Genomic DNA, 12567 nt, shown 5'->3' on the forward strand with positions numbered 1-12567 from the left:
ATCCAGCCATCGCTGTCCCTTAACACAGAGACACTGCCTCACACCCCTTCTTCAGTGCAGGACAACTATTGCTCAGACTCATCTTCTATTTCATCTGTCTGGGCCTCTATCTCCTCATTGGACACAGCTGTAGGGAATCAGAATCCCCTCTCCCCATAAGATGACATAAGGCCATATGCGGACCAAACCTTGAGAATGGCAACATCCACTGAGTCAGAGATTAAGGTCCGTCAGGTCCCTGTCACAGATGTGGTTTTAAAAGAGTATATAACTAGATTTTGCTCTATTGGTTACTATCCTGATGTTTCCAGTATTACTGCATGTACTCAAAGAAACCTGGGCAAAACCTTCCACTCTCCCGCCCACGTCTAGAAAAATAGAAAACTTATATAAGGTCCAGAAAGAGAACTTCTTCCTCTTCAAACACTCCTCACCAAACTCTATACTAGTTAGGGGCGGGTGAATTCACTTGCATGAGCCTCGCCACTGGGCTATGCGCGCCTCTTGTGAGGTCCAGCGAGCACTCAGCAGCCACCCACCTGCGTGGCGAAAGGCCACAGGCCACATTTGGTGGGCTGTGTTTAGCTTGGTGGGTCACGCATCCTTCCCAAAACACATAATGGAAAACAAGTCAGTTGTCTCTGGGAAACAGAATCTGAATATCTGTGGAATCCATCATTCAACTGGAAAACATGTAGAAATATGAACTCCAACCATTGTCTTTTTTACTCCTTTGGACTAAATGATTTTAGTCACATATTTTTATTCCCGTTTCACTGTGGGATTTTATCAGCCCCTAATTTTTTTAGAAGCTTCTTAAGCAGCTCACACTAGCATGTGTGTTTCTGTCCGTCTCATTGGAGACAGTGTGCCAATTCATATTTTAGTTTTGCACAGTGTTTTCTAGCAGAAAGTTGCTCCCCCCTGGTTGATTTCTATACTACATGGGTAAGAAATTTATGTATCACATGGATAACCTGGATCAAATAGATCCACGCTAGTGCATCCCTCCCCGCAATTGTATTGCCACTAACCTGGGAAACGTTTGTATATAATGGCAATTTGCTAAGACACAATAAAGAACTTCTGTCTAACATGGGAAATGCCCACTATTCATGTGTCATTAACAACCTTATGCCACAAGAAAACACCTTTGTTGCTTAATTACTAATATACAGTGAATATTTGCTCATTTTTCATCCGTTCCTTTACTTGATTGTCTTAGGGCTTGTTTGTGAATATGCAAGGATGGCCTTCCTTTTAAACTCGTTTTTATGGCACTAGTTGTAATTATATAAATAATAGACTTTCCCCCTGCTCAAATTTTGTATGCACTAGTTATCATTGCAAATTTTGATGCTAATATAAGGTTCCTCATGGTACTTTGATTCTATTTGACTGAGCAGTTTTTGAAGACCAGCAGTTCCTCCCAGGGCCAGCAGGCACGGCTCTAGGATTTTGAATAATTACTTATTTTATTTTTTTGTTTATTTATTTATTTATTACATTTATATACCACCCCATAGCCGAAGCTCTCTGGGCAGTTTACAAAGGTTAAAAACAGTGAACATTAAAAACAAATATACAAAAAATTAAAACCATCAAAAGCATAAAAACAACAATATCCATTTAAAACAACTATTCTGGGGTCAGTTAAAAACTCAGCATATGTTGTTAACTGCCTGGGAGAAGAGAAAAGTCTTGACCTGGCACTGAAAAGATAACAATGTTGGCGCCAGGCGAGCCTCATTGGGGAGATCATTCCACAGTCGGGGGGCCACCACTGAAAAGGCCCTCTCCCTTGTTGCCATCCTCCGAGCTTCCCTCGGAGTGGGCACTCGGAGGAGGACCTTAGATGTTGAGTGTAGTGTCCGGGTAGGTTCATGTCAGGAGAGGCGTTCTGTCAGGTGGTCCCAAGCCATGTAAGGTTAAAACCAGCACCCTGAATTGGGCTCTTAAATTGTCCCAGATAGAAGTAGATGTACTACAGTGTTATTAATAAATGTGGTATAATCAATGTGTGCACAAGATTAAGGACTAGAAAAATTTCCCAACAGGAAAGAAAAGATATTTGAGAACTGTCATGTATGTTTACAACTCAAATATCTAAAATGGAAACAGTGCAGTTACCATAGGAATCAGAGCAGGACCAGATGTAATTTCCTGGCAAGGACAAATGTACGTGTGTGTGTGTGTGTGTGTGTGTGTGTGTGTGTGTGTGTTATATGGATCCCGGTCTTAAAACCAAATATTGCCATAATCAGTTTTACAATTAGGGCAAGAATATAGGCAGAAACAAAGAGACTAGACCCTGGAACTGCCAAGTGGTTCCATTAATGTCTATCCCATTCCATTAATATCTGTTGTGTTTGTGAATTGACTTCTTGAATGTATTTGAAGAGTGTCAGGTAAGGACATGTTTGGGTAACACATTACATAATTCTCTGTAATGTGTTGAGTGTCCACTTCCTGTACTTACTATCCAGATTCACACCCATCCTTTCCATCTCTCTAGAGGTTCGACATTGTTGTTGTACCACCAATGTCACATTTATAAAAGTAAGACTTCAGAAAAGTTACAATCATATTTTCCATCTCAATTAAGCCCTTCCCTTCCCCTGATAATTCTTTTTGCTATTTTTGTGTGTGTTCAACTTTTCAGTCCTGCTTTTAATTGTTGTAGGTTCACACACATAGAAAGGTAACATTTGGTAGGATTAATCCAATATAACTTCATTACTAGAAAACTATGAAAACAAAACATTTTAACCTCTAGTAGCTGAAAAATAGGCCTCATAATAGCAGTCAGTATTCCATCACAGACCACATTGAGCCTCTTGTGGGACAGAATGTGTATATGTAGGATTCCGTTAACATGCTTTAACCAGCCTCCAATTGAGGATGAATAGAGTTTGATTGTATTCTTCAAACTCCAAATCTGAGTTTTGGAGTTTGAAGAATACAATAGATGTGTGAGTTTTATTGGTTTATCAGAATGGTGCACTTAATTATACAACAGATAGAAAGATGCAGTTAGGTGCATAGGTAGCTGACTTATATCAGGTTAGACTCTTTGACCTTCTAGCCCAGTATTGTGTGTGGCTGGCAAAGGCTCTCTAGGGCTACCTGGGGGGGGGATCTACACTACTGCTTTTAAAGCGCCTTGAAAACGTTTTGAAACCTGTATATGCAGTGTGTCCTGGGCCCCAACAGTTGTCAAAACTGTTCTAAAGTGCTTTAAAGCAGTAGTGTAGATCCCTCCTTGATCTTTTAAAAGACAAAACTAGAAACGACAGGGATTGAACCTGGTACCTTCTGCATACAAAGCACGCGCTCCACCTTTGCAATATGGTCCCTTTTCTATGCTCTCCTTATGCTGCTTTATCCTAGGGATTATTTCCAGCCCGGAGGCCTCCAGTCCAGTAGAGTCACTGGGAGTCACTATTATCAAGAGAGCTTTGACTCTATGACATCTATTCTGTCCTGGGTGAGAGTGAGGTTCCGGGGGAGCAAGTGGATGGGTGAAGGGTTTCCCCTGGTTTCTTTACCTGCGCCTTGCCCTTGCTTATGCAGTTTTGTCTCCCCCCCTCCCCTCCCCTCCATATGCTGTTCCACTCTTTGCTTCATGCTGGTTGTGCTCCAGTGGTGGGGGCGGAGGAGGAAAGGGGAGCCCAGTAGTCTCACTTCCTAAGTGACTGAGAATCCCCATGCATTGCTTCCGTTCCATCCCTCATGAGTAACCCCAGTTCCTCCCAGTCTTGATCTCCCAGTGAATCCCTATGGGAAGAGGGCACCCTTCCCCTTGCTGCCCAATCGACTACCACCAACCTCCCAGTGAAGTAGTAAGAATCAGGCTAGCATGAGGAATTTGTGTGTGTGTGCTTCTGATTCTTTCCTTGAGGTGCCTCTCCTCTTCTTTGAGTCCTTGCTACCTTCCTATCTTCTGGCAGGTATGTTGGGCTTTGTAGTGGCAGTGGCTGGGCAAACAGGCAAGCTTCGTTTTTGTTCCTTCCGCCTTCTTCCAGGGATTGTGCTGGGCCGATCCTGTGGAACTCGCCTTCAAGCTCCTTCCTCAACGAAGTCGGAGATGGCAATGCCAAAGTTGCGTGGTAGGCCCTGCTCTTAACAGTTTCTGGTGGACTAGAGGAAGGGAAGTTTTCCCTCCAGTCCGCCACCGAAGCCCTGTTCCCACCAAGCCTATCTAGCCCTTAATTAGTTCCTTGCCTCCCGCATGGGTACACACTTGGCATCTCTGCTGCTGTTCAGCTAGCCCCTCCCCAGGTAAGCAACACCAGAACATCGCTCCCCAGGTAAGCTGGGAGCTGCATTTCTTGGAGCATTTTTTTTATTATATTAACGTGCCTCAAACTGGGGCTCATAGTGAGTGACAACTTTATGAAAAACAAAAACAAAGTCAACAGTAGTTTTTTAAAAAATCAGATATAATTTAAACTGTTTTAAAATACATTACCACATTTCCCTCCCATCTTTGCCTCCCAAACATCTCAGGGCAATGCACCACTACCCTGTGAGCTAAGTAAGCAATAGTGACTGGCCCCAGGCACCCTGTGAGCTTCATTGTTAAGTGGGGATTTGAACCCAGAGAAGCTTCCACCAAGAATGCCTCTTGATTAGCCCTGGTTTTACTGATTTGTTGTATGTATGGAATGGTTCAGATGATGCTGTTGGTTGATCTGCAAGATGGTAGTGACATGTAGGGCCAGGGGTAGGTCATTTATTTATTTAACACTTATACAATATCTAACAGTTTCTAAGCTCTCTACAGACATTGAAAGATATGACAATCCCTGCCCACAGACTCACAATGTAATAGACATTATACAAAAGGGAAAGGGATGGTGTGGCGGTGGGAAGGGTAGAATGGGTTAATCTGTCAAACTCAATTTCACTCAGGTTTTCATTTTTGTTCTGTCCCATTTGAATCCAGGATTGATTCAGAGCTCTCCATTTGAAAAATAAAAAAGCCATGAACTTGCCTTGTTTGTTGGCAAATGTGTGTAAGTGACAACCTTGAATTTAAAATACTTGTGAGGAAACGTATTCATCCCTCCCCCTTAATGTCAGAAGTATACCACGACTTCTGCAAGATTACATTTGCTTCTGACTGTCAGTTTATGGAGCAGGTGTTTCTCAACTGGCTTTGCTATTTATCTTGGGAATAATACCATAACGTACCATCTGGCTGAGATCAAGATACAAGCGCTTGACCTCCACGTTTAGTCTCCGTCAAGTGCTTCATTCAGAGCTGGCAAGGTGATCAGTACCCGAACATATTGTCCTGGGCGGCCTTGTTACTTGGCAGCATAGAAATGTTCTGTAAATAAACTGAACTTTACCCGGCTTGTCAGACAAATAGGGGCATACTGAGATCTTATTAGGCCTGCAGTGTTGTGAAATGACAAGCAGAAACTATTAGAGTTAGTTTTTGAACCCCTTGTAAGGAGTCCCAGTGCCCTAGACAATGTGAGCTCCCTTCTTCCTCAAAAGCAAAAGAAGATATATATATTTTAGACCAATTTAACTTTGTGGTGACGTTCAGGAGTGTGATCTATTGGTTTGGGGAGAACTGAAGTAAATGGACATGCTGAGGGAACTTAAATCATTAAGAACTGGTTCACATCTGACATTTTGAATTTGGGTCCAAAAAGTGGCCACGTTTAAAACATAAAAGTACACATCCGAGCACCACCAATTGTGAACTTTGAAATATACATGCATTGCTCACAATTGATGGATGTCGCCAGTGTGTTTTGTCACTTAAATCTGGTTGGTTTTGTGTGTGTCAGAGTTCCAAAACTAAACTGTGAATTGTTCCTAAAATTACTAGGATGCTTCCCATTGAAAAATATCATATTCCTGGTTTAATATTAGCTGCTGTTGAAGAACCAGGATCTGAACTGTAACTGTTGGACTTCCCTACTTAATTCTATGCTGCTGGCCTTTTCATGTAGTGCACTGTTAAAATAAAGCATGTACTTGAGACTTTACCAGTAGCCTTTATTTAAAACTGTTTACAGATTGTCAGAAATGCACAACTTTGAATAAATATGTGGCTGCGTTGGACATGTATATGATTTTTTGTTCAGTGTAAGCATTGGGTGCCACTGGCTATCTCCGTTTGCAGGAATTCCCATAATCATAGTTAGGGTGTGATATTGGAGTATATACTACATTCAGGGTGTGGTTATATATTTGTTTGTTTGCTGTTGTCTGCAGCGTAGCCCATTGTACTGAATGAAAGTTGTAATGTTTCTGTGCCTGAGTGGGATAGTAATTGTCAAACAACCACTGTGAAATTGAGCTCAAGTATGTAATTAGGCCCTTCAAAAACATTGTGCAATTTTACCTGATATCATATACTTTTCCAATCTGGTTGATCCTATAAGTAATATTAATTTATTTTAATTTTCATTAATTTACCAATTCACTTCCTAGTAAAACTAAGGATATAAGTGTAAACAAGCATATTCAGCTTGTAGATCGCAAGCTGAATATGAGCCAACAGTGCGATATGGCTGCAAGACAGGCAAATGCTATTTTGGGCTGCATTAATAGAAGTATAGCTTCCAAATCACATGAGGTACTGGTTCCTCTCTATTCGGCCCTGGTTAGGCCTCATCTAGAGTATTGTGTCCAGTTCTGGGCTCCACAATTCAAGAAGGACGCAGACAAGCTGGAGTGTGTTCAGAAGAGGGCAACCAGGATGATCAGGGGTCTGGAAACAAAGCCCTATGAAGAGAGACTGACAGAACTTGGCATGTTTAGCCTGGAGAAGAGAAGATGGAGGGGAGACATAATAGCACTCTTCAAATACTTAAAAGATTGTCACACAGAGGAGGGCCAGGATCTCTTCTCGATCCTCCCAGAGTGCAGGACACGGAATAACGGGCTCAAGTTAAAGGAAGCCAGATTCCAGCTGGACATCAGGAAAAACTTCCTGACTGTTAGAGCAGTACGACAATGGAATCAGTTGCCTGGTGAAGTTGTGGCCTCTCCCACACTAGAGGCCTTCAAGAGGCAGCTGGAAAACCATCTGTTAGGGATGCTTTAGGGTGGATTTCTGCATTGAGCAGGGGGTTGGACTTGATGGCCTTGTAGGCCCCTTCCAACTCTGCTATTCTATGATTCTATGATTCTATGAAAACTTATCACAGTGAAATTAGCATTGCATTGTTGAATATATCGGTTCCCTCAGTATAGCCTGATCAGTTCCTGGATGAGAGACTGCTTGGGAACCCCCCTGTATGTTAGCCACATAAGAAAGAAAGGATCACAGTGAAGTAAGTAAATCAGTAGATAACTTTTCTTTCTTTACAATAAGCATCTTATTGTAAGGAAAGAATTGTTGGGAAAGCATTTTAATCCTGAATACAAATTCAGGATTTGTTAGGTTCTGGAGGTTTCTGCATGTGTTTGGAATTTCTCCCCTTTTCCCCTAAATGAAGACAGCAAAAAGGAGGGTTGCATTGTATTTAGAGAAGCAGAGGAAGTAGAATTTTTCTCCTGCCAAAACAAACATCCGTAGACTGGTATAGTCTACACATTTCAATGCATGTGAAAATCTTTAGTGTTGCTAAGTGACTTCCTTCTGTGATTTAATAATGAGATAGTGAAGAAAGAGGAAATCACAACTATTTTAGTAATTGAACAGGAGCAATTTGTTTATGAATATCATTTCCTATCTGACACATTCAGCTCAAGAGTAACTGTTGCAGGGGCGGGGGAGGGATACAAACATATAAAGCTGCCTTATACTGAGTGTGTCAATTCATCCATCTGTGCCCAGGCTAGAGACAGACAATAGTTCTTTTAAGAAAATTAAAAATGGTTTGATGTCACTTCCCATAATGGTACACATTTTTGCCCCCAAATGCAAATGGAGCATGTGCAAATGGAGCATGTGCATATGTGGCATGTGGAGAAGCCACGATAGCGTCTTCCCCCTGCGTGATTGCCTGAACCCAGTCACTAAGTGAAATCTTCCCATTGTTACTTTGTTGACTGCTCTCAGTAGCTATATTTTCATGGTAAGCTGCATTTTTATGGGAAAGCATTTGACTCGTTCCCCAATAATGCAGCTGATTTAGGAATGTCATGTTGTAGCTCTAGACATCACTGTTTCCCTTTAATGTCACTCTGACAAATGATTCTATCTATATTACATCAACTTAGCTGATATGGGCAACATAGACTTTTACTAGCTGAAATTCTGGATTGTTATATAAGTGAATATCTGATATAAAATCACAAAGCGTGATTTAGAATACACTTTTGTTTATTTTGGGTAGCAGTTGGTATTTATTTTGGTTTCCAAATCTGATAAAATGTATGCTGCTTCATATAAATAAATGAAATAATTAAATATATTTCTGGAGTAGAAATGAGACAGACTTCTGGTTTCATTGGAATCCAAATAATGATCAAGGAAGCGTTGCTTCTGTTTCTAGTGAAAGCATGGAAGACTGATAATTCTTTACAGTGGAAATTGTAGTGGCTTTGGTCATCTTAAATGGTCTGATTTGGGACTGGTCCTATGTAAAGCAGTCAGTTTAGATATTTTAAAATCCAGGAAGGTTATCTCTACCAAGTAGTTTCAGTTCCATCCTTGTATTTTATGATATAATGAATGGTCCCCATTAACCATTTTTGGAGGGGTCACAGAGAGAAAGCAAATTGGGTCAGATTTGACAGTCTGGAATTATGTACACTATCCCCCAACTACTGCTTATTTCATCCATATGTCACAATTATTGGCCCTGGAAAATGGTTTTGTCGGGCTACAACACCCTAAGATTGGCAATTTTGGAAATGCCACAATTTTTGTAAGATGTCTTGAGAATCAAGCCTTTTTTATATTATGATGTAAGTATTTTGACACCTTCTCTTAGACAATATGTTGTTGTTGTTGTTGCTGTTGTTGCATAATGAGAAACTCACCTAATAACTCTAGAAATCTGTCTCTTAATTTCTGCTACCAAAAATGAAATGAGTGCTGAGAACAGCAAATAATCTGTTTCACTCGGCAAGGGGTATTTATAACAAAGTTTGGATGGGAAATTGCTTCAGATAATATTGTTAAGGCTTGAATTCTTTATAAAAGAAGCAACCAGCCATAACAAATTATTTTCAACATCTATTGTTTTGCTATTCGCCAATGTGAAACAGAAACACAATGTTCTTTGTGCTTTTGCCATTTACATTTAGCCTTCTAGAATTACCAGGTTGACATTAGCAAACCATGTTTCACCAATTCTGTGACCCAGTGTTGAACTATACACATTTTAATAGGCTTGAATTGCTGGTTTTAAGTAAGCTTTTCAACTTCTACTCTATGTTTGTGAGTACATAGCACTTAGCTAACAGTATAATGAGTGATGTGTGGGATGTAGGCGTGGTTGGCCAAACCTCCATTACTTGAAACACTCACTCACTGTTTTTATCCTTTTCTTCAAAAATTTAAATAATGTCTTCCTCTACCTAAGATGCCAGTAAAAGGTATAACTTCACAGGCTGAAAATTAGCTGCCACCTCCATCTTTTGAGCACAATCCAGTAAAGGCTTGGGATACTTCACATAATGTGTGGGTGTATTTTTATATAATAGTTAGGTATACACTCAAAAATCTAACATGTCAATGTGACCAATATGCATATACAGGCAGGAACTCAAGTTTAGTGCCATATAGTATGCAAAAATACTTGAGTCCCAAATAAGTCTCTTTGAAATTAGTAGAACTTATATTGATTAAGGGGATCATCAGACGGGCGGGGGGGAGGGAATCACAGTTCTCTACCATCACTTCTCTCTCCCCCCCCCCCCCCGGCTTCTGTCACACAATACATCCTCTTTCTCATGGAGAAGAAAGAGCATGTAAACAAAGACTACGTGGTCCATTCAGTGAGCGTTTTTATCACGCCCCTTTTCCTATACGCAGCAGGAGATCATGGCAAGTTTCGCTTCTAAAAATAAATTGGACTTACCAGGGTCTTGTTTTGTAACGGAAAGAAGGCCAGAAGGAGCAGGAGGCAGACACTGTTGTCAAAAGGAACTGCAAAAAAAATTAGTGGGCAGTAACGAGCATGCAATAAAACATTTGTCTGATGACGCTGTAAGTCACACAGGGCATAATCCTATGTGGATTGCCAATAGCCTCTGAGCTTGGAGACTGCCAAGGATCTACTGCAAGGTGAGAAGATGATGGAGGCAATATTTGCCTCCGCGCTCTGGCTGCCCTGCGTTTCTGGTAGCATCAGTGCCTCAGAGGGGGATGTAAGTAGACTGGGGTGGCCATACAGTATCTCATATCACTGCTACCCCAGTCTCCTCCGTTCTCTGCCCTTGGGAATGCCCCCTTTCCCCATCTCTGAGTGCGGAGAGGTAGATGGGGAAGGGGAGGAAAACACAGTTTCCTAGCTTCTAGGTCAAACCTCAGAGACAGGAAACCAAACTATCCAAGCTCCCACCACTCACTGTTTGTGAAGCATTGGATCACTCCCTAACTGTCTTTTGCTGAATTGTGTCATCTTAACACATATCTCTCAGAGGATAACATTTTCCTGTAGGGATACCACAGACTTCTGCTTCCTTCTGTTTTTTTGCAGTGAAAAACGGGCATCTTTAGAAGGGGGAGAGCAGTCACTGCTCTTGCAACATTCCCATGAACCAGCCTTACCCAGCCTGGTGCCCTCCAATTGTTTGGATGACCACTTCCAGAATTCCTGACCATTGACCATGCTGACTAGGGCTGTTTGAAGTTGAAATAAAAAACATCTGATGGGCACAAGGAGCGTCATCAAAGGAGTGCTTTATAGCAAGCTCATTTCTGGCCACTCATAGTTTTTCACAGGTCCTCTTGACAACACCGTCCGCTTCCCATGTGTCTTCTGCTCCTTCTAGTCTTTTTTCCATCATAAAATAAGACAGAGAAAACCCGATTCTCTTGACTGTAAAACTTGCCGCCGTTTCCTGCTGTGTGCAGGACAAGCAGAGCTATGAAAACGCCTACTGAATGGGCCATGTGGTCATTGCTTGCTTCCTCTTTCTTTCCCATGTGGAGAAAGACGAAGCTGTTCATCCCTATTGTGAGACAGCAGCAGGAGGCAAAGCAACTGTAGGGAAATGCAATTTCCCCCCATCTGATGACAGTCAAGGCTGTGAAAGACTATTGTAAAGAATTATTTGCTAATTGGGTTAAAACAAACATTTTCTTTGATGGTTGAATTAGCCAGGATTTCCAAGAGTGTTGTCAAGCCTGGTCTAAGACACCAGAACACTCTAGGTGAACATTCTTCTTCATCCCTCCATTTTATTTATTTATTTATTACATATGTATCAAGGTAGCCCAAATGGGGTTATTCCATTTAGGCATCTTTCCTTGGGCAGGTTATTCCATTTTTATTCTCTCAACATCTTGTGAGAAAGGTTAGGCTTAGGGAGTATGCCTTGCCAGCACCTTCTAGGGAGCTTCATGACTGAGCAAGGATTTGAACTTGTGGATTTGAACCAGGAAGACCCATTTCCCATCCCACATTTTGTTGAGGGTCTGGTTGCCATTGTCTTCGCTAACCTCTTTGGGTCTCACCATTCGCTGATGAAGGAGAAGGCAAGTACATTATGCTTGTCAGACAACTACAGGACACCTATCTCTGGTCAACCCAGACTAGTAGTGAGTAAGACATCTAAAGTTGATTTGACCATGACGGTTGAAACAACAAATAAACATACATATATAGAGAGTAAGACATCTAACAGCTGACTGACAGGTATCATATCAATGAAATTACATGGGTCAGATTGATGGAAAATGTGAAGATGTTAGCCTTTTGAAATGAGAGCTTGTGGTTTTTCTTTACAACAGAACCCTCATTATATACCTTTTAGTTTTTAAAATTCATTTCTGAGGGCATTCTCACAAATAATGCATCATCTAGATAAGTGTATATTTAATGTTTGACAGTTTAATGGGCAGGGATAAGCATTAAAAAAAAGTAGGTGGACATAGAACCTATCCAAGGAAGTATGCCTATATGGTTTTCATGTGGTTGTATTTCTTAGACATTACATCTTTTATATATAACTTCTATAAATATTTAACTGTATAGACAGAGTTGCCTTCACAGTTGCCTCCCTGCTGTTAAACATTTGGTAACACACCTTACTCCATTTATGTTGTTGAGTTGCTTGGTAAATACTTCAGTAAATGTGTCCATAAGCATATCTCTATCTTAATAATACCTACGATTTACATATAAACAGGGTGGAATTTCTACATAAGCCTTTGGGTCTCATAGGTTACCCCAAACAATTGATATTTAGAACAGTGTTTTTCCCCCTTTGACAGATGTCCCAAAGTTCTTTGCAGAATGAGTTGCAGAAGAAAAAGAGACGTGCCCCTCCTCCACCGACTCCTACAATGCCAAACAGGACAGAAGAAATGGAAGACAAAAGGAAAAGCACAGTTGGTAAGAATTCAGTTTGAACCCAGCGCATGTGTGCAAGTTGTGTGTGCATTGGTAATAATACTAAAATATTCCTCTATGGACAAGA

General features: G+C 41.1%; 1 protein-coding gene across 3 annotated transcripts in view; it reads left to right on the plus strand.

Moving 5' to 3' along the window:
• The window catches only part of COBL (cordon-bleu WH2 repeat protein), a 162201-nt gene that overhangs the window by 103172 nt on the left and 46462 nt on the right, over positions 1–12567 (plus strand). For all 3 annotated transcript variants that reach the window (XM_063130343.1, XM_063130358.1, XM_063130350.1), the window contains one exon: positions 12362–12482. In XM_063130343.1, the coding sequence (XP_062986413.1) occupies positions 12362–12482 (121 nt within the window). The remainder of the gene's footprint in view (positions 1–12361; positions 12483–12567) is intronic.

Source organism: Elgaria multicarinata, chromosome 1 (assembly GCF_023053635.1).
Source record: "Elgaria multicarinata webbii isolate HBS135686 ecotype San Diego chromosome 1, rElgMul1.1.pri, whole genome shotgun sequence".
In the NCBI taxonomy this organism is placed as follows: domain Eukaryota; kingdom Metazoa; phylum Chordata; class Lepidosauria; order Squamata; family Anguidae; genus Elgaria; species Elgaria multicarinata.